Below are 25,217 nucleotides of genomic sequence, written 5' to 3'. Positions count from 1 at the left end.
CGGGAGGATCTAATTAACTACTTCAAGAGTACTTCATGTAAAAGTTGAAATAATTGACTTTTTCATGCTTGCTGATTTTAGTGCCACTCTGTAGGCAATAGAGTATTTAGGAAATAGAGTTAGAGTATTTAGGTCACGTATTGTACCTTCATAAACATTGTTCGTATTATTAGAAGTTCCAAGTGAATTGCGCGAACACGAACTGGGTAAGAGTGCACCAGACGAGACTAATACTAACAGTGCATGATTCTTTATTCTCAAAATATGTTCTCTTTTTTCCGGGATGGGATATACCAGAAAGCTGGCCTACTTATAAAGCTGCCCTAAAAATGAAAGATTGATACGATTTGTTTTTTATAAATATTTCTCTCGAAATCTCAGAAAAACTAACATCTGAATTTAACGGAATGCAAGCACATTATTTACTTTTAATGGGATTTTATAGTATGCTATTACATTTCCACCCTAGTCTGAATGAATCTGAAACAGATTTGTCCTTATTTATGCCATTTTCTATACAGATTGTTCAAAACCCCTCACCTCATTTTTAGACTTTGAGCACTGAAACAATCACATTTTTCTAATACCCGAATTTCATAGTATCAGGCAACTCTATATTGTTGGTTGGTTTGGATAACGAACTCTACAGAGCATCCGACATTGACTCAGTACCGGTTTGATATTTTCCTTTTTTACACAAATATTCTCAATTCAAGAGTCGTTTCACGCGCACGATCCCCATTGGCGATGGAACTGGCTGATCGTAGAGAGGGACTGTGATTTTATGTCAGGATGAACGTTTGTTTGTGTGTTTGTCAGTTTGTTTGTTTGTATACCCGTTACCCCCTCTCTCCCTCAGGTACACATTCACGACAGCTGCTGTGTAAGAAAGTTAGCGCTAGTAGGAGATAGAATATACGGTATAACCCCCACTAACTGGCTCGTGTCCTGGAACCAGAACACGCACAACTGGGTACGTCTATTACTTACTTTAGGTTACTTTAGGTTACTTTAGGTTACTTTAGGTTACTTTAGGTTACTTTAGGTTACTTTAGGTTACTTTAGGTTACTTTAGGTTACTTTAGGTTACTTTAGGTTACTTTAGGTTACTTTAGGTTACTTTAGGTTACTTTAGGTTACTTTAGGTTACTTTAGGTTACTTTAGGTTACTTTAGGTTACTTGAGGTTACTTTAGGTTACTTTAGGTTACTTTAGGTTACTTTAGGTTACTTTAGGTTACTTTAGGTTACTTTAGGTTACTTTAGGTTACTTTAGCTTACTTTAGGTTACTTTAGGTTACTTTAGGTTACTTTAGGTTACTTTAGGTAGGTTCGGCAGGGATCGCTTCTGGACAACAGTATCAAGTACGTCCTCCAATCACTCCTGGCTTAGATCTTTTGGCTGTATTTCTATACTTCTTATTGATATCATCAGAATGTTTCCATCACTAAAACTACGTTACCGCGTAGTTAGGGAAGGAAAAAGGCGCATTGAATCAGGATAAGCGCAAAATTTGAGTTTTGACCTTGTCAGACTCTGACATTGTACGTTTTTCAGGATGTGCACATGTTCGGCGAACAAGTCCAGAACATAGAGTCCCACTCTGGTGCCCTCTACATCAGTACAGACGGAGTATCCTACAAGAAGTGTGACGATTCCTACAACTGCTCTGATGATGGTGTCACCATGACTCAGTCACGTGATTACAAGGTTAACAGGAATAACAAAGTCGTTAGATACAATGACCTTAGGAACAGGTGGCAAGAAGTCAGGTAAGATATTTTGAATTTTCTTAAAATAGACAGGCTTCTCGAATATTGTCCAAAAAGTGGTCTAGTAGGAAGAACTCACACTATACCACTAAAATTATAGAGCCTTTATCTGTTGAAAGAGAAATTATCACCTCCTCCCTCCCAGCATGTCAAGTATCAGTACTGAGATGAGGAGTATAGCGACCAGCTCCTCTGGTAAGATCTACGCTGTGGGAGACGATGGTCACCTCTACGTGAGGACCAGTCTCACGAACGACTGGCATCGTACTCTGGACGAGCACACCGGATTTACTGCTGTAGAGGTGAGCAAATACCTTTCTAGTACAGACATATCCGACTGAAAACAAAAATCGATTTACCAATACAACGAGTCCTGCTGTATTATTAGTGCTTTTAAGTACAAATTAAAACGATGCCAGGGTTTGGACTGGACTTTAAGAATTGAAAATACTGTCTGTATTATTCATCTAATCTTTACCTGTGAAATTGCATCAAAAATCTATTGGTAATGTAAATTAATTTCAAACTTTTACAATGCTAATTTCTCAGGTGGACTGTGTAGGCACGATATGGGTGCTGAAGAACGGAGTCCTATTCTCCGTGATCGGTAACCAGCTCCAGAGACATACTTCTCTCCTGAACTTACAAGATTTCTCAACGTACAAAGCTGGATTTGTAGCCATTAGTTCCGAAGGGGATATAGTTGTCAGCAAGAGCTCTGAAACTCTCGTTTGGGAGGTAAGTTGTGAAGAGTAACTAAGTTTTAATTTGTTGGTGTTAGCAAGGTTTCAAGATTCTAAAAAATACAATTTTGTTCAATTAAAAAAAAATTAACAAAAATATTCGAATGAAGTATAACTAAGTCTAAATATCCTAACTCCAGATAATAGAATCAGCTGGCAGTCTGATCTCAATAGACAGTTACCAGCACTACGGACTACTAGGAGTTTACCCTGACCGTCTCAAGGTTAAGACCACCCTGGACAGCCCCTGGGTTGAGTACAGTGGAGGATGTGGTCTGACTGATGCTACTGAGCTGGTATCCGCCTCTTATTGCAACGGTCAGTGATTTATATCTCAAGACTAACTGTTTGTTTGTTTGTTTATAACCCGTCCCCAATCTCGTATTAGAAAATGACTAAACTCAATTCTGAGTGTGAATACGGGTGGTACCTGCAAGATTAACAATTTAACCTAGCCTTACTGAACATTACCAACTTAAAAACGTACCTCATGAAGACTGAGCGGCTGTTTTCTAATTAAATCTGTGTATATGCTATTTCGAGTCTCTATACTGACAAAGTTATTTAATATTTTAAAACTGTACCCCACAGGAACAGCCCCACAAGTAAAACTAGACGTAGTATCAGACCCTGAACTAGACTCTGATGGTAACCTAGTGGATCCCTACACTCCTCAGCCTGACTCCCTGGCTAAAGTCAACACTGACATTATGTTGATAGGCTACGTGGTCTACACCGGACCTGAACCTAATGTTTACATGACATTTAAGGGGGTCATCATCCCTACCACTATAGTCAACAAGGTTTGGAACTGTAGTTACAAGATGTTTACTCTATTTAGCAGCATCTGTTCAACATCTTTTCAACATCTTTCAACCTGTTATACAGTTACACTTTACAGTCAGAACTGAGTTTGCGACTGATGTGAGTTTATAAACTAGTTTATTTATCAAATTATCTGGAAATCTCAATAAACCCCCCATCTCCAGGACGACACCTCGATAACAGTAACTTACTACATCTCGAGTATAACGTTTGATAATGAGGGTGACTATGTTATCCATGCTGATAACGGAGATTACGTATCTACTGATAGCTCCACTATCACTGTCTACGGTTAGTGTAACATCACAACTAACATTTAGTGAACATTGTAGGATTTTATCAAACCATTAATTTGCTCGAGTAGCTTGATCGCACGATAAAATAACTCATAGATACAATTAAACTAATCAACTAATTAACTAATTAAACTAATTGTTTAACTTTGCAGACACGTTCAGTATAACAGTTCAGCCCCTCTCCCAAAGTACCTATATAAGTGGTAATATTGTACTGAAGATACAGGCTACAAGCTCCACTGAGCTTATATTCGTCTGGACTAAAGTCGGGTAAGCTACCTTAAAATCCTGCCATTATCAACACTACATATTATTATAAACATTACACATTATTAACATATTTGGATTTTTATGTGTAATCAAGGCATCTGGTGACATTACCATTATGAATAAAATATTCTGATAAAACTTGCAGGGGAATAATCTTTGATAGTTAATCCCTCCATTCGTGCCAGTCTAATTGATGAATTAACGATAATTCCACTAATCGACCATGTCTCCACAGAGATGACGGAACAGAAGAAGTGATAGATAACGATAAGACTCACAGCTCTGTGCGAGATAACGGAGACTTACACATCTACGATATCCAGGCTTATCACGAGGCTGGCTACTTCTGTACGGTCTCTAATGGTAGAGACAGTGTCAAGTCCGAGGCTGTCAAGGTTACTATTATAGGTGAGTCACTTGTTGTCAAGGTTACCATTATAGGTGAGTCACTTGTTGTCAAGGTTACCATTATAGGTGAGTCACTTGTTGTCAAGGTAACCATTATAGGTGAGTCACTTGTTGTCAAGATTACCATTATAGGTGAGTCTCTTGTGGACGGCAAAGAAGTTGGCCAGACATGTTGATATATTAAAAATATTATATTAAAATATTATTCAAAAACTTCTACTGCAAATTATGTTTTAACAGTTAAAAAAGTGTTAAATTATTAATAAATTATTCCTCTAAAAGATAACCCCGTTCTTTTTCAGAACCACAGTACCTGGCAACACTGGGTGACGGTAATATGTACATATCACCCGACCATCTCACCTTTTATCCTATCTTCATCACTACTGGTGTTCTAGATGCTGCTGTTTACCAACAGGTACGGTTCATTTTCATTTTTCACTGTGGTCATGCAACACTCTTCACCACAAGTTAAAACTTAACTTAGGACTTAGATTAGTACAGTTTACAGCCTTTAGGCATCACAATATGCCACCCTTAGAGTCTTCTTTAACGAGGTGGGATTTGAATGAGCAAAGTGTTGACTCTCACCCCTCCCTGTATTGACTGTATAAACACACTCCCTCTGCCAGGTGTTGTATCTAGTGCTGGCAGATTACCAAGTCTACACCTACCCTCTGACCGGCCGACAAGAGTACCTCACCCTCCTTCCTGACTCCTGCTGTGTTAACTCCATTGCTGTGTACTCTGAGTTGGGTGCTGTCAAGCTCCTGGCTACAGATGTATCCACTTTCGACCTTCTTCACAGGTAGGACTAAGCGTTTACCCTTGTTGGATTGTTAGGACAATCCCCCCGGGTTAGGCTTATGATATTTGGAAGATTCTGATAACTTCGATCACTTAAAACTCGTTATAATATCATCAACAACTACATGCGGATTATCGTCTTCTCAATCTGTCTTCTCAAACCTGGTATCCTCATATCAGACGTATAGACGGTACCCAGTGGGTATCCAACAAGGACTCTCTGACCTCTATAGCTGTGGTCTCTGACGAGATGGTGGCAACTCAGCGTACCTCTGGATACTCCCTCTTCAAGACTGGTATTGGGAGTATGTGGAAACCTACTATCACAAGGATACCCATGTTACATATCGTGGGACACTATAACGGTAAGAATATGTAGACTAATTGGTGTTGATTCGCATAATTGACCCGTAATTCTTTAAATTCAACCTGTAAGCCTATCGAATATTTCTATTCTCTTTTTTAATTATTTAAAAAATGCTTATTAGGACTACTAGGCCCTATTTGGGTTTTTAAATAAATATAATATAACAGAATCAGTATTTTAAATCCCGTAAACTGCAGGCAAGATAATAGGAGTAGGGTATGACAGACGTCTCCACACTGCTGCAGACTACACAGACTCCTGGACCAGGATACCTGGCTTCACCGAGGTAGGAACTTGTGTCACTAACTTGTCACTTGAGTGTACTCATGTTAGAGTTTTACCTGATATTCCTGTGTTAACTGGTGTAGATTAGCTTAAATCACCGCTAGGCCCGTTTATTTAATGTATAAATAAAAGGAGCCCTAGGACCTTATTTGGTTGATATATTAAATAATTAAACGAGAGTTTTACAGGTTGAGTGTGCTGCTATTGATAACGAAGGTGGTATGATCTACATAGTGCTAACAACTGGAGAGATAAAGAAACACAAGATAACTGAGCTGGACGAGCAGAAGAAGACACGGGGTAGTGTCATCTTCAAACCAGACTTCAAGGTATTTATAATCTCCAGAAGAGTGTACCTCAATTAACACAGTCAGGACCTGAAATTAGACATTTTAAACCCGTAGTTGTGAACGCAAATACTCAGATTCTGCTCATGTTTATTTCACTGAGCTATAAAGTAGAAACCTGTGTTAATTAAACGTTTTTAGATTAATTCTAATACCTGTCCAACCCACGTGATAATTGTTACCGTCCCCAGGTTTTACACGTGTCATGGGAAGGTACATTATACTACTCAGACACAGACAACAGACTGTTGATATCCAGAGCCTACACCACCTACCCTACTCTACACCAGGGTATCAGCTTCGCTTACTCTGTTGTTAGCTTACCTGACACCTACAAGACTATACTTGTTCTTAATAAGAGAGGTGAGAGATAGCTGCTAATTAGATAGTAATAAATAAATTAAATGGATATTTGAATAAATTAAATAAATATTCAAGTATATTACATAAATGTTTAAGTAAATTCGATGGATATTTTAGTAAATTAAATAAATATTTATGTAAATTACATAAATATTCAAGTAGCTTTAATGGCTGATCATTCCTCGAATTTCCCTCATATTGCGGGTTTTTGTGGATACTTTTTGAAACTTAACTTTGTTATAAATCAAAATATTCAGATGAACTGATACTTCATTTTAAAGAAAAGTAAGCAATAAATTATTAGAAAAGTAAGCAATAAATGTTCTAAAACATAATCCCGGCAGGTATTCATAACGTAACAGAGACTGGTTCCGTCTTACTCCGTCCCCTCAGCTCCATATCCTCCATGTCCCTGAACGGACCCAACCTGATCCTCACACACAAGGACGATCAAACCATTTTCTCTCTTCCCTTCGAGAACATCAGGTTCGGACGTCTTGTGGAGATATCACGAGTACACATCACCAGACTGTTCAGTACTCCCGAGATAATGGGCTCGTCACCTGGTGATGACGTCACTGATGATGACGTCACCAAGAAGGATGATGACGTCATGACTGATGGTGGTATTGTTAAGGATGATGATGATGATGATAAGGAAGCTGCTCAAGGTGTTGTGTTAACTTGGAATGGATCCCAGTGGGAGATGATCGAAGGATCAGACATTACATCCATGGCTTACTTTACTGTTTTAAGAATAAGTGAGTATTCACTAGAATCTTTGCATTTATTCGAAATAAATGCCAATTCAAAGTCTTCACGTTTTTGGTTACGATAAGTGCATCTCACAAGTGACTTGTTGCACTTTTGACAGAACATGTCCGAGTAAATTTCTTATCTGTCTCCCTTCCTTCTCCACACTAACCTGGTCTCTTCCTCCAGACTGCCGTACCTCCACCATCCTGTCTCCGGCGGTGACCTACTACGTGGAGCTGGGAGATAACATCCAGATGATGTGTTCAGGAAGGGGTACCCCCACCAACACCCAGACCATCATCCCCAGGAATGAGGGTATAGAGGATGTGAAGTACAGGGGATATTACAGAACTGAGGACATTGCTCTCATGGAGGTTGGTGGAGGGGTTTTGGGGAATTTTCAGGCCTGCGAATTGCGAAACTTATCTAAATGCTCTTGAGCATTTAGATAAGTTTAGTTTTTTAGATAGGTTGTAGCATGATCCTCCATAATCTACTGATTACTAGAATTATTTGCTAATATTGTGACCACTATTCCTGCTAATCACGAGACCTCTATTCCCACGTGCTAATCACGAGACCTCTATTCTTGATCGCATTCTCTAACTCGACATCAGCACATCGGCTCCCTCCAGGTATCAACAGTGACGAGTATCATCAGGATACAAGCGGAAGAGAACATGGTGGAGTGGTACCGGTGCACTGCTAGCAACATGTACGGAACTGATTTCCAGGACTTCCGTGTCGTCATCTGGAGTGAGCACTTATTAAATTAATTAATTAATTAATTAATCAATCCCTTTTCACTATCAACTTACTTAAGGGGGGGGCCAATGGGTATTTTTTTGTGAAACTTGATTTCGAGATAGCAATTGACCAACAAACTAAGACCAGTGACCGAACTTTTGAGGGGGTCACGGACCCCAACCGCCAAACGGTGCGCGCATGGCAGCCACGCCCATATTTGGTCCAAATTAGGCCCAATTTAGCCAAACACCCTGAACATGCCCAAAACCAAGGTTTATAGTGCTCTACTTGTAGCTAGTAGTCTCTTGAACTCGTATATGAAATTTCATCAAGATTGGACAAAAAATGACTGAGTTATGAGCCAAAAACCATATGCCCATATTTGGGCATACGCACCAAATTTGGTAGATTTCGTCCCATAAATTGGTCAAATATCAATATTTTTGAATGAAACTTACTTTATATGAAAGGTAAGCCTAAACTACATATTATCAGTAAGTTATAGCTTTATATCTGTTTAAATGTGGATACTAAGGCGAAAAAACCACAAAAAATGAACTAAATTGCCCATATCTCGGTTCGCGATATTTGCGGAATTGATCTCATTAAAATTGTAACAACTCAATCAGTTTTCAAAATTGTTGCATGAAATTTTCGGAATCGACTCGAAATCGCATTTCCACCTTATTTTAAATACGGATTTTTGATTAAGGCCTCCAAAAAAATTTGGCGGCCAAATTCTGAATTTTTGTGAGATAATTTTGGAATTTGGCCGCCAAATTTTTTTGGAGGCCTAAATCAAAAATCCGTATTTAAAATAAGGTGGAAATGCAATTTCGAGTCGATTCCGAAAATTTCATGCAAAAATTTTGAAAACTGATTGAGTTGTTACAATTTTAATGAGATCAATTCCGCAAATATTGCGAACCGAGATATGGGCAATTTAGTTCATTTTTTGTGGTTTTTTCGCCTTAGTATCCACATTTAAACAGATATAAAGCTATAACTTAAAGATAATATGTAGTTTAGGCTTACCTTTCATATAAAGTAAGTTTCATTCAAAAATATTGATATTTGGCCAATTTATGGGCCGAACTCTACCAAATTTGGTGCGTATGCCCAAATATGGGCATATGGTTTTTGGCTCATAACTCAGTCATTTTTCGTCCAATCTTGATGAAATTTCATATACGAGTTCAGAAGACCACTAGCTACAAGTAGAGCACCATAAACCTTGGTTTTGGGCATGTTCAGGGTATTTGGCTAAATTGGGCCTAATTTGGACCAAATATGGGCGTGGCTGCCCTGCGCGCACCGTTTGGCGGTTGGGGTCTGGGACCCCCTCAAAAGTTCGGTCACTGGTCTTTGTTTGTTGGTCAACTACTATCTCGAAATCAAGTTTCACAAAAAAATATCCATTGGCCCCCCCCCCCCCCCCCTTAACTTAACTTTGGACTACCTTCGATCGAAATAATCCTCGATAGAAATTTTACTTCGATTAAATCAACAAACATTTCAATAAGGATGATTGCTTCGGAATTGGTTATGAATTATATACTGATAAAGTAAATCTCGATTCTTCTTTATATAAAGTTCTCCTCCTCCCTCTAACACAACTCCTCCCCTCAGGGAAGCTGATCTACATTGAGACTCCAGAGAACACAGTAATAGATGAGGGAACTCACCACGTGCTGCTGTGCGCGGCTGATGCTCTTCCTGTTCCAGCTATCACATGGTTCAAGGTACTGTTCCAACTAGTTCTCTCTCAACTGTATCTTACAGCAACATTTATTATTAGTTTTATTAGTTAATACAGAATGGCGATTTAATTGCTAAATTTAGGAGATTTTTATCATTTAAATTTCTGATATCCTCGCAAAATTCTGAAGTTCATTATTTTATATCACCTACTTATTTATCTACCACTCCTCATTACGAATTTTAAATATGTTTAATTTTATTAAACATTATATAAACGTTATTTAAACTCTTTTATAAATTTAATAATTTGTAAAAGTTTAAATATTTACATAAATTAAACACTCCTAACCACCTCCCTCCAGGACAAATACCCAGTAGAAGCCTCAGAGTCAGTGATCCCCCTTAAGACTGGTGGATTACTTCTAGCACCTGCTAACATACACGATTCTGGAACCTACCAGTGTGTCGCTCAGAACTCCAGGGAATCCATCTCTATCGAGGCTACTGTCTTTGTTAAACGTAAGTTACTCGAGCCACTGAACCTCTTATTGAAAAAGGGCCATATTGATGGTAGAAATATATTGATAAATGAGATCATACTCGCTAGGAAAATGATAACAATAATATCCGGATCAGAACATTATATATATTTGTCGCATACTTGTATGGTGACTGTTCGGAATTTATTGTATTCATGTAAACATGATAAAGGAAACTAATCTTTTATCTAAATATAAATATATTGAAAATGAGATCATACTCAAGACATGGTCTAAAACCTACAAATGACGGATTCAAGTCAGGATGGGTAATGAATACGAGTAATAAGTAAGCTAATGGCTAATAAGTAAGGTAATAAGTAATGTAATTAGTAAGATAATAACTAAGGTAATAAGTAAGGTAATAACTAAGATAATAACTAAGGTAATAACTAAGGTAATAAGTAAGGTAATAAGTAAGGTAATAAGGTAATAAGTAAGGTAATAAGTAAGGTAATAAGTAAGGTAATAAGTAAGGTAATAAGTAAGGTAATACGTAAGGTAATAAGTAAGGTAATAAGTAAGGTAATGGCTAATAAGTAAGGTAATAAGTAAGGTAATTAGTAAGATAATAACTAAGGTAATAAGTAAGGTAATGGCTAATAAGTAAGGTACCGCTAACCCGGGTTTAACAATCATTGTCTATGTCTCAGGTCCGATAGAGTTCACACTTGAACCAGAAGATGTGACCGTAAAGTCAGGACAAGAGGTCCGGCTCTCAGTTAACGTTATTGGTCACCCTGAACCTGTTATAACCTGGAGCAGGAAGAGTGGGGAGGAGGTAAGGTTATATTATTAGCCACATGCCTAGCATGAAATATTTTCCTACTTACTTGAACTTGTGTAAGTCTGTAGATACATTAGTATCGGGCGTTGCCTGCTACAGGCTATCCCGAAACTAGAAGTATGATTTGATGATATTATTAGCCAGTGATTCTCTTTATGGTTGTTTGGTTAACCTTGAATAAATTCTAGCAAATATAATACGATGAAAATAGTAGACATTCTTCTCCTTCATTCTGTTATCACTAGACTCCTGCCATCTAACATTTAACACATCTGCCCAGATACCAGCCTCAGCTGAGATCCTCCCTGACGGTACCCTAGTACTGACATCAACTGACGGTTCTGATAGTGATGATTACATCTGTACTGCTACCAACAACTACGAGTCTGTTAATGTAACAGTTGCAGTTCAAATTAATGGTTTGTTACTTTGATTATTTCACCTTTCAATTGGTGATTTGTTATTGTTAATGATTTTATGCAAGTTTTAGTTTCTTTTGTGAGCCTGCCAGTCAATTAGACTCGTCAGCTCAACAGCACTAGTTAACCACTAATTAATTAACCACTAATTAATTAACCACTAATTAATTAACCACTAATTAATTAACCACTAATTAATTAACCACTAATTAATTAATCACTGATTAATTAACCACTAATTAATTAACCACTAATTAATTAACCACTAATTAATTAACCACTAATTAATTAACCACTAATTAATTAACCACTAATTAATTAACCACTAATTAATTAACCACTAATTAATTAACCACTAATTAATTAACCACTAATTAATTAACCACTAATTAATTAACCACTAATTAATTAACCACTAATTGATTAACCACTAATTAACCGCACCTATTTGCAGAACCAGAGGTACCGATAATTCTAACGGGCCCAGAAGACCGTACAGTCTTCATTGGAACTAAGACAAAGATAACTTGTATTGCATCTGGAGACCCTCTCCCTCAAATATACATCCTCAAGAAGGGGATCCCTCAGCAGATAGATGTCACATTTGAAGATGATGGTTAGTCAAATACATATGTCTCCTAAATTTATCTCATATTTTTATTTGATGTGTGACATTTATGAACAAAAATGATCACCGAGCACTTCGTAGGATCGAAAAGCGAAACTCAAAATTTGGTGAAAGTTCCATTTGTTTTATTAATAATATCAAAGTTGAGAGCTCTCTTTCTCACAGGAACAGTGAAGGCAGTTCTGACAATGAAGATAAGGGACGCCAGCCAAAGTGGTGCCTACACGTGTAACGCTGTAAATGGCAAAGGATCAGACTCTGAAGTCGGTATCATCACGGTCTTTGGTATGTTTATAAGTTAATGCTGTTATAATACTCAGCAAATACCGCGTCTGATTAAATATTTCATTGCAGTGCTGGCAAGCGCTACCGGCCAGTTTATTCTTAATTTTTCTAGACTAATCAATTGGGCTCTTTCTCGTATGTCCCGTATGTGACAAACCTGCTTACCTTCTCTCATACGAATTGTCCTCAGAGGAGGTAACAATGTCCCTAGTGGACTTCTCCCAAAGTGACAATGACATCTCAACTCCTGATGACATCACGATTGATGCTGATGACGTCACCAAGAAAATACCCGATGATGTCATGATCTACGGACCCTCTATGAATGAAGATACCAGAATAACAATAGTTGCCAAGGTTGAGGGAGCACCACGACCAGATATCACCTGGACTCTCTACAACAAGGTATACTTTGAGCTATATATCAATGACAGAATTGAAAATTATAATCTCAACTGACCCAAATCCAACAAAGAAACGCTGGAATTAAAACCAAACAGAGCTATTTCCCACAAGATATTATCCTAACCAACCCCTCTCCCAGGTGCTAGAACCCAGTGACAAATACTTGATAGCTCCTCTTAACAAGACCCACTACACACTCACCATCACCAACTTTAACGAGGACGATGTTGGAGAGTACTCCGCCAGTGCTACCAACTCTATCAGCACTGATTCTCAAACTGTTGTAGTTAACGTCGAGAGTAAGTTCACTTTTTCACTTTTTCACTTTTTCACTTTTTCACTATTTCATTATTTCACTATTTCACTATTTCACTATTTCATTATTTCACTATTTCACTATTTCACTATTTCATTATTTCACTATTTCACTATCTCACTACTTCAGCTCCAGTCGGTTTCACCGAGTGGTCTAGCTGTGACGTGACCTGTGGACTTGGTGTCCAATACAGACAAGAGACATGCACTGAAACACTTAACGGGGAAACGGCTCTCTGCCAAGATACTTCAAACAGTCAGGAGCGAGTTTGTAAAATGCCCGCCTGCCCAACACCGCCAGTTATAGAATCGTTTGGTGTGAGCGAGGAGATTATCCCTAGAGGAGATTCAGTAATCCTCTCATGCGAGGTTAGTTCCTTTACTGTCTTTTATTCTGCTTACATTTTCTATTACCTGATCTTGTGTTAGCTTAGTTACAACCTTACAATCAAAATCTCCAACATTTTAATTTGAAACCGTCAAATGTACCAAACCTTAAGGATTGCTCGTTTAGGTATCAGGATCAGCTCCAATTTCGGTTGTGTGGAAGAAAGGAGGCGTAGAAGTGAAGATCGACCAGAGGGTCACTATCTTCAACAACGACAATGTCTACATGTTGAAAGTAAGGGATAGAAACTCGTCAGTTTTATTTCCAAATAGAAAGGCTGATTATATGTTTTAGATATTCAAAAGTGATATCGTTAACCATTTCTAACTGTAATATTATGACCACCGTCCCCCATCTTGATAAGATCATACTCTTTTATCTGCTAGCTCTTTTTCAAGTCCTGTATCCCCTGTAACGTTTATATCCACACAGATTACCAACGCTACAGTATCAGACAGTGGAGAGTACACAGTCACTGCGGTTAACTACGAGGGTGAGGACGAGGAGTCCATGGATATCATTGTGATTCTCAGTAAGTTTCATTCTATTTAAAATACCTATGTTGATATTCTCTTGATATTTTAACGTTTAGGCTTCAATTTTAGCGAAAGCACGCGAGCAGCGACAAAAGGTCTAAATCGTACTAAAACAAGTTTATCCAGATTGCCCATTTCAGAATTCAGGATATCCTATTATTAACAAGTCATCTGCCCACTAACTATTAACACCTCAGCCCCCCCCCCCCCCGCCCCCCTAACTATTAACAACTCTCCCCCCTCCGACCCCACTAACTATTAACACCTCACCTCCCCCCGCCCCCCTCCCCACCAACTATTAACACCTCACCTCCCCACCAGCCTGGTCTAAGTGGACCCCCTGGGGACAGTGCTCGGAAGAGTGTGATGGAGGTACCAGGACCCGCTCCAGGGTCTGTGAGAACAGCGACACCTCCTTGTGTCCTGGAAATGATCAAGAAATCCAGAACTGTAACAATTTCGACTGCGAGAGAAGTGAGAATACTTTAATCTTTTAATATTTTGTACTTTTATACATTAATGAAGTTATAAAGTTTACTATTCAACATTTATTAATTTGCTAGAGAATCATCGAGAACGCGGTGACATATAATTCTGTAATCTGGAGTCACACCCCACTGCATTTAAAAGTAATAATCCACCAGGTTTCTTTCACACGTCAAGTACGTGAATTTAAACAATAGGATCTGTATTCCGTCAAGTTTACGGTCTTATTTATCTGACTCAGCTGTAGTGTGTTGAGTAACTGTCAGGAGCGTTTTTAAGCCAGGGGGATTGTCGGATGGTTTGTGACGTTACCCCCGCCTAGTACCACCTGTCCCTTCTTGTCCCTCATTGTTCCCCTTCGAACAAAGAGACCCTTTGTTACAATATAACTCAACATGACGACTGATGGTGTTTTGTTGACAATATGTTTGCCCTCCCTCCGTTATTTAATTGGGGGCAGCTGTTTTCTTCAACTTATTAAAAGCGCTGATCTGACATGACGTGTTGTTGAAGCTCGCCCATCACCGATAGTATAAATACATGAGTTATAGATCCTATCGATAGAATTACTTATCGGACGTTTGTGAAGATGTTGGTTTTCATCCTGTTAGCCACAGCAAGTGCGTTCCACAGTGATGATATACAAGGTGTCACCGTGATAAAGGACAACTTCCCCACTAGCCAGGCTAACGTAGAGTTTGGAACAGGATACAACACAGTGAACCTCCAGAGGACCTACAACACAGCCGTGGAAGTCAGCAGGGGACTCCAGTCAGGGGGGTATATTGAGTGTACCTACAAGATCAAGTTGTGCAAGTCTAGGGAGGAGTTTCTGACGTCTTTCTCGGGAGGGATATCAGCTTCAGCTAGCTACATGGGGGTGGAGGGATCTGCTTCTGTTAAGTTCCTGACCGAGACAAAGATCACTTCACTGGACTCAGTGTTGGTGGCGAGTGTGGAAGCGATCACTGACACCGAGATAGCAACCGGGGCTCAGTTCACTGAAGTGGCACAGAAGTTGCTGGATAGCGAGGAGTATGATAGGTTCGTGGAGACATACGGTACTCACTACCTCAGGAAGATAATCTGGGAGGGAAGATGGTGCTAGTAATGAAGTTCTCCAGTACATCTCAGGAGCAGAAAAAAGAGCTGGACACTAAACTTGGGGTATCCACCGGTACGTTTGGAGCTGAGGCTGAGTTTGCTGCAAAGATGGCGGAGATCCGAGAGTCAAGCTCTCTTGAAGTGTCCCTTTACGCGAGTGGAAGTGACACCGAACCTCCTAAACCTGATATCGAGGCTTGTATCCAGTACGCTATTGACTTCGCTAAGAGTGTGTTGGAGTTCTCCACCGTAAGAGAGGTTGAGTACGCAGCTGTCTGGACCATCCCCGGTGCTCCCGACTCCTTTAAACGGTACCTCTTCCCCCTACAAGCTAAAACAGACGATATTGTGGGCATATCTGTTGAGCTCCTCAACGTACACTCTCGACTTACTGACATGCTGGCTCAGCAGGACTCTGACCTTAAATTCTTGACTCCACAAGCCTGGGATGAGGTGAGGGAGCTGAAGAACCAGGTGATGTCGCTGAGAACAGAGCTCCAGAACCAGTTCAAGACAAGTCAAGTATCTGAGTTTGCAGCTCTCATAGAATCCTACTACGGACAACCCAAGTTGATATCAGCACATATAGACGAGATAATTGACCGGGAGAAGGAGCTAGGAGACACTGTAGTTCTGAGAAGTGATGGCACAGGAAAATACCTCTCCACACATGTTAAACTCTACCCTCGACTCGACATCAGAGCTCCTGTTGCCCTCAGACTCGAAGACACTTCTGGAAACAAAGAGGTCACAATTGGAGGTAACAACTACGCTTACGTCCGCTCGGTACGAGACCCCTCCCGGGTCCTCTGCATGGGAAAGAACAACTGGTTCATCTTCTGGGCTGACCCTGCGGTAGCTGGTAGGAGCTCGTGTCAGTGGAGGATAGCTCACTCTACTCATGTCAACAAGAAGAGGCTGCAGTACGGAGACAGAGTGCTGCTCTACAACCGGTACTGGCCCAGCTACATAATGGGGGTCAGTGAGGACAGACGCTGGGTGGCGTGTATTGCAGATACTATGGCAGGGTTCAGGGTCCATCAGTGGGTTCTAGAGAGAAGTCATTGAGTTTCTGATTTTATTTTTGAGTATTTTTTAGTATGTGGTGAATTTCTTAGTGACGTCGTTGTTTTATTGGTCTGCCACAAAAAATTAAACGAAATTAACATCTGAAAACGAAAAATGTAAATTACATGAACATAAAAAACAACTCCACAAATAACCTCCAGTTTTATCAATTTTGTTCCATCTCCTATACTATTTGTCTTCAGGTACCCCAGTCATTATTGTCCCTGTGGATGACGTAGTGGGAGAAGTGGGAGGGTGTGTTACCTTCACATGTCACATTGGCAGCGTGCCAAACCCTGATGTGACCTGGTGGCGAGGAGACGGACAACTCAGCCCTATCAGGAACACCAAGTAAGTTTAGGAAAATGTAACTTTTAACTTGTGACAATCTACTGCCTCGTCACGGTGGTGGTTGTTTTGGTGATACGATATCTGACTGGAAACTTAAGTTTGAGATTGTTTAACTCAAATCACACTGCTACTAAGATTAATAATATTAGTAAGATAACTAATATTAATGTATCTGTATAAAAGAAGAACTCTCATCCCTGACGACTCACTTTGTCGTGCTAGTGCTCTAACCTGTGTCTTCTTATCAGCACGAATATAACGTTAGAAGATGGTTACTCTACACTAGAGTTGTGTGACCTCTCTATAGATGACGCTGAGTGTTACAACTGTCTTGGAGTCAACTCTGAGGGTAAGGGAGAGAACTTCTTGGAATTTAATTTCTTGCTAGCGCTTTCATTTGGATTCTAAAGAAATGTAATTTGCCATATAAAAGTGACTATTAACGAGTATGGGCTACCGGACAACTGAACCCAATTTGGACTTTTCCTAGACAGGGTAGCTTGGGAAATTAATTATAAACCCAATCAGTCTACCTAATTAACTTTGAAACGACAACTGAACCCAATCGTCACTAGAAATCACTAACAGTTTAACAGGTTTCCAAATACCGTTCTAGTTTAGCTGCTGCCTGGTTTCTAGTGCTATAATTTCGGTCTGTTGAGGTTGGTGCTTCGGAGTTGTTGGCAGATCCGGACTTATCTGCTCGTGATCGTTGGACAATTCTCGCGAGGGATTCTAGTTTAGGTAGTACCACGTTGATTTTGGGTGGGCATGTAGATAAGGCTTCGGTGAGGAGGTTTTGTGTTGCTGAGAGGTGTTGGTTGGCAGCTTTCCGCTTCAATTCTGCTCTGAACTCTGCTTTCTCAGCTACTAAGTTGTCATGGTCGTGGGAATGAGGTTTGGCACCGCTGGCCAAGGACTGATCTCCATGGTCAAGGAATACATGAGCAGGACATTTCTTGACTCTGTACTTCTGGCATCTCCAGGTAGAGGTAGTAGGGGTATCTCGATCCTTTCTCCGGGCTCCTCTTTGTCCGCTAATGTACTTGCTGAAGACAACCATGATTCGATACTGTGACCACCATCTCTCTTCCTTATGTATTAATCCGATCTGTATAACAAGCGTACTAATAGATGACAAGGTCTCAGGTGCCTTTCGATCGCGAGATCTGATCTAACAAGCTTACGTGTTCACGAAGCGTGCCGAAAAGGATACGATCCACTGCTCCTCAAGCATCGAGATCCGACCCAGGGCTCGAGATCTGAACCATGGCAGGCCCTCCCAAAGCATCAGGAGTCACGAGATCTGAGTCAAGTAACCTGAGCCAAGTATCCAGCGTGCTAATGGTGCGTTCCATCAACTTTGGAAGACATGAAACAGTGGAACTATAAGAACGCCCATCAAGATCCGTATCTACAAGGCTAACTTTCAAAGCTAGACGGACACGTTGTCAGAATGCCAGAACACAGTTTCCCAATTTTTTACGGGATTAGAAACCAAACTATGGGAAGAGACTGAGAGGACGACTCCGTAAAGGCTGGATGGCCTGTGTTCTCGAGGATGCGGCTGACAGGTGTCAATAACATCAGCAGAGACGTAGTAAAACAGTTAGCTCTAAAACGAGTGGAACACCGTAGAAGAGATGTGTGTGATGCAGGCCACTCCAACGACTAGGAGGAGACCTCTTCAATCTTCATGTAGCATGTATGTATTAATATTTAACCGGGGTAAGCACAGGGCTCCAATGCTCTAAATTACAGTGGTCATGATCTATCCTATAGTGATAATGACCACAGTCCCCTGCGAAGAAGGAGAACCTGAAAATCCGATCGTTGGGTTCAGTTGTCGTATTTCCTTGGGTTCAGTTGTCGTATTTCCAATTTGGGTGCAGTTGTGATATGACCTGGGTTCAGTTGTCGTTTTGGGATTTAAGCTGATTGGTCACCCAATTAAGCTGATTGGGTGCCTGTTAACTGCGTGGGAACTAGGTTCAATTGGGTTCAGTTGTCTGCCACCCCGAGTATGTAATTGCTCTGTTAACATTATATAGCACTAAAACTAACACCCCCACCAGGTGTTAACATGACAACAGGAATGCTGAAGGTGGTAGCCCCACCCCAGATCACCACACCACCCCAGGATCAGAGCGTTACAGAGGGCATGTTTGTAGAGCTAGTCTGCGAAACCACCGGCCTTCCTCAACCCGAGGTTAGTACATCTTCTTTACATTAAGGATGGTAAAGTGTCAGACTTGCAGTGTAGGGAGGACTGATGCTGCATTCCAGTTGAAGCTATATGTTATATTTTATAACCAGTACGTGGTGAAGAAATCTTTGGTAGCCACAAAATACCTCATGAATCAGTAGTAATCGTATAGAAATGACTACCGATGCTACATTTTGGTTCAAAATATATTTTATCCTATTCGGTACGCGACTAAGAAAACTTACAAAATCTTTCGTGAATTTAGCTATTTAGCTAACAAACCAACTTGTTACACTTTGGTATTCTATAAGTGTCTGTACAAGGTTTTTCCTATACCGTGAGTTTCCCCAAGAAAGTAAGAAGTCTGGTATAGAGAGGTTTCACTTGTACGTGACTAAGCAGACTTTGGTAGTTAAATACCCAGTTATTTAACAAACTAACGAACTTGTCCACCAGGTACGGTGGTTGCTGAACGGTAAGACATTCTCCAGTCGGTACGTATTACAAGCAGACGACCTGTTGAGATTCACAAACATTTCCGTATCACAACAGGGAACCTACACTTGTGAAGCACAGAACAGTGCCGGTACTACCTTCTCTCGGGCTTCCGTTGAAGTCACTGGTAAGGGAGAGTTACTGTCACCTCAAAAGAGATTGTCTCCAAATAACTTGAAAAATATTTTATCCATAATTGATACAGGGAGAGCGAATCACGTTTAACTTAGTCGGTCTAACTAACTAAATATTCCACCACCCCTCCTCGAGAAAGTACAAATATAGTAAAATTGTTTTTTAAAAATTTAATAGAAATTAGAAGCCCCGTAAATTTAAACGTTTTTAGTAAATAATAATTACTGGACAGTTTTAAAACTGATTGAACTTTTTAGTCTGACTCTGATTAGAGAGAATTTTGTGTTATTATTTGACCAGGTGTCAAAATTATGACTCACCCTCCTTCTCCCTCCCAGCTGTTGATGGTAACTGGGGAGACTGGTCGGGCTACTCTACCTGCAGCGAGGACTGTGGGTACGGAGACCAGACTCGGAAGAGACTGTGTAATAACCCCCGACCTTCCCAGTCTGGGGAGAAGTGCCCTGGAGAGGGTGAGGAGAGCAGGGACTGTATCGTAGAGGAGTGTCCTGGTGAGTTTAGGGATATATCATTTGTTTTAGTGAGTTTACGGATATATTTCCTACATTTTAGTGAGTTTAGGGATATATAATGTGTTTTATTGGGAACAGTTTGGTAGTGCTCCTGTACTGGAAATTTTATAAGTTATTATTAGGATTTGTAGTGTTGATGGATATTAATAAAGGTTTGTATTGGTCTTGATAACTATTGATCTAACTGAGCGGCGCTCAGCCTGTCATTCCGCCGAATCTCTATTCATATGTTTAATGTTTATGAACAATATAGCCTGGGGTCCCAAGGTAACTATTGATCTAACAAACATAACTCCGTCCCTGACCCCCTATTTTCTTTCAGCCGAGGTGGCATGGTCAGACTGGTCGGAATGGTCAGATTGTGACCCATCTTGTGGTCTGGGTAACCACACCAGAGTAAGGACCTGCCTGAATGGAGACACGTGTGAAGGAGAAGAGTTTATCACTGCTACTTGCTACACAGCCGCCTGCCCTGGTGAGATAGAGTTTCCCTTTCACTTTTGTTTCCGTAACAATTTCAGTTTGTTATCTTCTTTGAGAGTTTTTATTTAGATATCGACATATTAAAATACTAATGGAACTTTAAAAATTAGAAATTTAAATTTCCTGATCATGAAATCAGTTCAGTGATAGCTCCTAAAGTTATATCAATGTTTAGGTTTTGTTTCTATCATGCAGTGGTCATAGTTTTGCACTGAAAAAAAATCTGGACGAAAATTTATCATAAAGCTAAGAGTAACATAACAGAAAAGAAATAGTGTCGGTAAATCAAGAAATCCAGTAAATTGAAACACGTTAAAAAGAAATTTCACTGTCTATTCCTCATTTTTCTTAAATAAACCGTCTTTGAAAACGACGCCACCAATTGTCTTCATCGGCGCCGCCCCGAGCAATTCAGTCAAAATTTAGAATACGATAGTGATACATCTTTAGCCATTTCAAGTTCTGCCGCCATACCCCGTCGGGTCATTTTGATCAGAACACCGCCGCCAAAAACTAAAACAGTAACGAGGATAATAAGACAATAAAAATGAGGCGTGGTTTTGTAGAATTTACATCATTTGCAGTGTCTTCATCTTGCTCAGGGTCCAAAACGGGTATAATGGCTACCTCACTTTCAGTGTCATACTCATGTTCAGAGTCATTCTCATTTCCGATATCATTTTCAATAGAAGGGTATATTTTGACATCACTAATATCACCATTACCATCGTCACCATCACCACCTTCAATGCCATCACCATTAGAATTATCAACATCACCATTACCATCATCATCATCAGTTTTACTTCCAATGTCTCCTACATCAACTTCAGTGCTCTCATCAACTCGTCTATTAACATCATTACATTTATCCGTACCACAAATGTCAGAGATATCACATTTAAAGTTTGATATATTAACAATACCCTGCACCAAACCCTGCAAAGCAGTCCATATCTCCTCACAAGTTTTACCACTACTTTCACTTTCACTTTCACTTTCACTTTCACCGTCCCTGCGTCGCACCACGGGGCTGTACCGTCAATAGTACCCGACATGTCCAGTCCCTCAATAGCGTAATCTACTGACAGTGTAGTAGACGCACACCCGAACTGACACTCACTGACAGTGTCCTCGGTACACTGATACAGACCTGCTAGAAGTGGGGATGTACTAGAAACACAGTTGGTGTAGCAGGTGATAGTGTGGGTGGTAGGGGCGAGGAGTAGGATCAGAAGTGAGGATATCGTGGTCGTCATTGGTCGTATCAATCTCCTAAAAGAAACAAAGCATGACGACAAGAGAATAACGATGATAGTTATGTTAGTAGTAAAAGTAATGACGATAATGATGCGGCAGGTTGAGCAATTAAACATTTACCAGGAGTTTGGGTGTTTAACTGCTTTCATATCACGCACAAAAATTTAGATGTTATGGAATAATCGCAATAATGATACCGAGTGCAGGCTGCGGCTGATAATTCCGGTATAAACTAAAAATTCAACACAAATAGGGAATAACATATTGAAGACTGAAGACTAAACACTAACTACCAATAATTACATTCCCTGTGATTACGTCACAGTTATTGTTTTTGGCTCAGGTCCAAATCTAAACAATCTAAACAAAGTTACCTTTAATTAGATCAATTATACTGGTCACACACGAAATCTATTCGAGAAGTATCTAACCTATTTTAACCCCTCATCCCCTCAGTGAACGGAGGTTACTCGATCTGGTCACCATGGTCTACCTGCTCTGAAGAATGCGGAGGAGGTAACCAGACCCGGACCAGGACCTGTACTGACCCCCGCCCTGCTCACGGTGGTAAAGCTTGTGTACAGGAGCGTGGATACGAGATCAAACAGTGCAACTCTCACAGCTGCCCTGGTGAGATAATTAAACATTTCAACATTTCAACATTTCAACATTTGCTTCTTAGTTCTTGACTTGAACCGACTGAACCATTTTTTGTGGTCGGATCATTTCAGCTATTAACCTATCCAGAAAAACGTTCAATTTTTCTACATCGTTATACTGAATGTTCTCAGTTAAACCGCGGATAGTACGAGTACCTGAAGACACGACAGCTAACAGAGGAGAGGAAGTAACCTTCCTCTGCTCTGCTGAGGGAGTACCCACTCCTATGATTACATGGTTTGAAGATGATATCCACATCAGTGCTATTACTACCACCAGCGGACAACGAATCACTAGGTTAGTACTTCTAGGGTGTATGTTATTTTACATTTTCATTGTCAAAGGCACTGAAAATGATATAGAATTCTCGGTCATTGGCAAATAAATTATAAGATTGATAAATTATTAGACTGATCAATTAAACAATTATAAGATTGATCAATTAAACAATTATAACACGCTGAAACTCTCCAACACAGTTACCTAGTAATCCAAGAAGCAGAAACGGACAGAACGTTCAACTGTTTAGCCCAGAACGAAGCCGGCGCGGCCCTGGTGTCAGTAGATCTAGCTGTCACCAAGCAGCTGCCTGTCTTCTCCCAGTTCCCAGAGGACATGGACCTGGAGGAGGATCAGGATCTTTATCTGAACTGTGAGGCTGATGAGGAGTCCGAGGTAAGTGTACGCTCAGGGTTCCTCCCTGATATATATTATATACATCTCACTGATAACACTTTAAGCATGTGAAATTTCTATTATCACAAAGAAAATCACATACTATTAATAAATTAGTGTGAAATGCATGAACATCCTTGTAGATACACACAACTAACTTTCCCATTAATGCAGATCGTGTGGATGTTCAACAACAAACCGTTGACAGAATACTTCAGCGAGGCTCTGGCACTTTCCAACGGAACTCTGCTAATACAAGATGCCACCAGGTTAACACAGCAGCTATTTTACCTTTACAAATCTTATCAGTGTGAAATCCTTATTCCCTCCATTTTCGTCTGATAAAATTAGATATTAGAGTATTCACACCGGTTCTAACAATTGGCTGAGAACCTTCCCCAGCGGTTCTAACCCTGTGTTATCCCAGGTTCCATACCGGACGGTACGATTGTATCGCTACTAACGATGTCGGAACATCAGACAAATCAGCTTATATAACTGTCAACCGTAAGTAGTGTTTATATTTCACACTATTTCACATATTTCACACGTACAAACCAAACCATGCGAACATCTCCACAGCTATCAGCCTATAACAGCCGTACGTGAGCAAGCTATAAAAGTATAAAAGTATAAAGAATGTGGTGACAAGATATTCCCACCGGAATGTATTGTGTTGACTGATAACAGTTAAACACTGTATTCAGTCCTCACCAGCTGCCTAACCTAGTGTCTAACCTAGTGTCTAACCTAATGTCTACCCTCAGCGATACACGGAGAGTACTCAGCGTGGGAAGATTGGTCTAACTGTTCAGTTAGCTGTGGAGACGGAGAACAGACCAGGACCCGAACCTGTAATAACCCTGTTCCTTCTACTAACGGTCTCCAGTGTAACGGGCCGGATAAGGAGAAGAGAGCTTGTGCTGTGGAGGATTGTGAAGGTAAGCGCTCGGACTCCATTTAAAGATTTAAGCCTTTAGAACAATCTAGTCAACAATTAGGGTTTTTGGCACTTTACTTACATATCTAACATGGAAATTGACGAATTAAAAACCGTCTGCAATCAGTCAAGTCTCAGCTGCTTTGTCAATAATAAGACTTCTAAAATAACTACTCCATTCAGATGTGGTTCAATACGGAGAATGGTCCGAATGCTCTGAAACCTGCGGTGGAGGTATCCGCTCCAGGATAGTAGACTGTGCTGCAGCGGATTGTCCCCGAGTTGGCAGTGAAGAGTGTAACACTAACCCATGTCCGGTTAACGGCAACTACACGGACTGGACTGCGTGGAGCAAGTGCTCTGTAGACTGTGGAGGAGGCGTAACTACCAGGTGAGGGGTTGAGGGGTTGAGGGTGTGAGGGGGTAGAGTTTAGAGACTTGAAATGAACCAAGTAAAAGCAAGAAAGTCTTGCTTAGTAATTCGGCTAATATTTTCACCAGACACAATGGTTCTTAAATATTTTAAAACGCTCATTTGAATGGTTCCCAAATATCTCTAGTGTCCCTCTGTTGTCCCTCTGTTGTCCCTCTAGTGTCCCTCTAGTGTCCCTCTAGTGTCCCTCTAGTGTCCCTCTATAGTGTCCCTCTGTTGTCACTCATTTGTCCCTCTAGTGTCCCTCTAGTGTCCCTCTAGTATCCCTCTAGTGTCCCTCTAGTGTCCCTCTAGTGTCCCACTAGTGTCCCTCTAGTGCCCCTCTAGTGTCCCTCTACTGTCCCACTAGCGTTCCTCTAGTGTCCCTCTGTTGTCCCTCTAGTGTTCCTCTGTTGTCCC

General features: G+C 40.4%; 2 protein-coding genes across 7 annotated transcripts in view; one reads left to right on the top strand and one right to left on the bottom strand.

The window, feature by feature from the left end:
• Positions 1-25,217, bottom strand: part of LOC134820871 (uncharacterized) — a 1,079,557-nt gene that overhangs the window by 989,710 nt on the left and 64,630 nt on the right. The gene's annotated exons all lie outside the window — the stretch shown is intronic.
• LOC134820861 (hemicentin-1-like) overlaps positions 1-25,217 on the top strand; it is an 81,796-nt gene that overhangs the window by 31,392 nt on the left and 25,187 nt on the right. For 4 of the 6 annotated variants that reach the window (XM_063831505.1, XM_063831504.1, XM_063831503.1 and 1 more), the window contains 45 exons: positions 174-206; positions 601-674; positions 860-973; positions 1,558-1,772; positions 1,918-2,074; positions 2,322-2,510; positions 2,656-2,833; positions 3,107-3,318; positions 3,505-3,631; positions 3,789-3,906; positions 4,142-4,314; positions 4,617-4,732; positions 4,947-5,122; positions 5,302-5,486; positions 5,686-5,774; positions 5,962-6,102; positions 6,312-6,483; positions 6,828-7,244; positions 7,426-7,613; positions 7,857-7,995; positions 9,616-9,728; positions 10,050-10,206; positions 10,880-11,007; positions 11,294-11,432; positions 11,887-12,048; positions 12,226-12,345; positions 12,536-12,750; positions 12,890-13,049; positions 13,196-13,434; positions 13,580-13,687; positions 13,886-13,985; positions 14,311-14,463; positions 16,851-16,998; positions 17,247-17,347; positions 19,074-19,207; positions 19,661-19,826; positions 20,173-20,346; positions 20,690-20,842; positions 22,567-22,740; positions 22,902-23,067; positions 23,250-23,445; positions 23,620-23,714; positions 23,873-23,952; positions 24,213-24,386; positions 24,569-24,776. In XM_063831505.1, the coding sequence (XP_063687575.1) occupies positions 174-206; positions 601-674; positions 860-973; positions 1,558-1,772; positions 1,918-2,074; positions 2,322-2,510; positions 2,656-2,833; positions 3,107-3,318; positions 3,505-3,631; positions 3,789-3,906; positions 4,142-4,314; positions 4,617-4,732; positions 4,947-5,122; positions 5,302-5,486; positions 5,686-5,774; positions 5,962-6,102; positions 6,312-6,483; positions 6,828-7,244; positions 7,426-7,613; positions 7,857-7,995; positions 9,616-9,728; positions 10,050-10,206; positions 10,880-11,007; positions 11,294-11,432; positions 11,887-12,048; positions 12,226-12,345; positions 12,536-12,750; positions 12,890-13,049; positions 13,196-13,434; positions 13,580-13,687; positions 13,886-13,985; positions 14,311-14,463; positions 16,851-16,998; positions 17,247-17,347; positions 19,074-19,207; positions 19,661-19,826; positions 20,173-20,346; positions 20,690-20,842; positions 22,567-22,740; positions 22,902-23,067; positions 23,250-23,445; positions 23,620-23,714; positions 23,873-23,952; positions 24,213-24,386; positions 24,569-24,776 (6,976 nt within the window). The remainder of the gene's footprint in view (positions 1-173; positions 207-600; positions 675-859; positions 974-1,557; positions 1,773-1,917; positions 2,075-2,321; positions 2,511-2,655; positions 2,834-3,106; positions 3,319-3,504; positions 3,632-3,788; positions 3,907-4,141; positions 4,315-4,616; positions 4,733-4,946; positions 5,123-5,301; positions 5,487-5,685; positions 5,775-5,961; positions 6,103-6,311; positions 6,484-6,827; positions 7,245-7,425; positions 7,614-7,856; positions 7,996-9,615; positions 9,729-10,049; positions 10,207-10,879; positions 11,008-11,293; positions 11,433-11,886; positions 12,049-12,225; positions 12,346-12,535; positions 12,751-12,889; positions 13,050-13,195; positions 13,435-13,579; positions 13,688-13,885; positions 13,986-14,310; positions 14,464-16,850; positions 16,999-17,246; positions 17,348-19,073; positions 19,208-19,660; positions 19,827-20,172; positions 20,347-20,689; positions 20,843-22,566; positions 22,741-22,901; positions 23,068-23,249; positions 23,446-23,619; positions 23,715-23,872; positions 23,953-24,212; positions 24,387-24,568; positions 24,777-25,217) is intronic. The other 2 variants (XM_063831501.1, XM_063831502.1) reach the window with 2 other exon arrangements.

This window comes from Bolinopsis microptera, chromosome 9, assembly GCF_026151205.1.
Source record: "Bolinopsis microptera isolate Bmic1 chromosome 9, MBARI_Bmic_1.0, whole genome shotgun sequence".
NCBI classification, from domain to species: Eukaryota; Metazoa; Ctenophora; class Tentaculata; order Lobata; family Bolinopsidae; genus Bolinopsis; species Bolinopsis microptera.
This window is presented reverse-complemented; position numbering and strand designations above follow the sequence as displayed.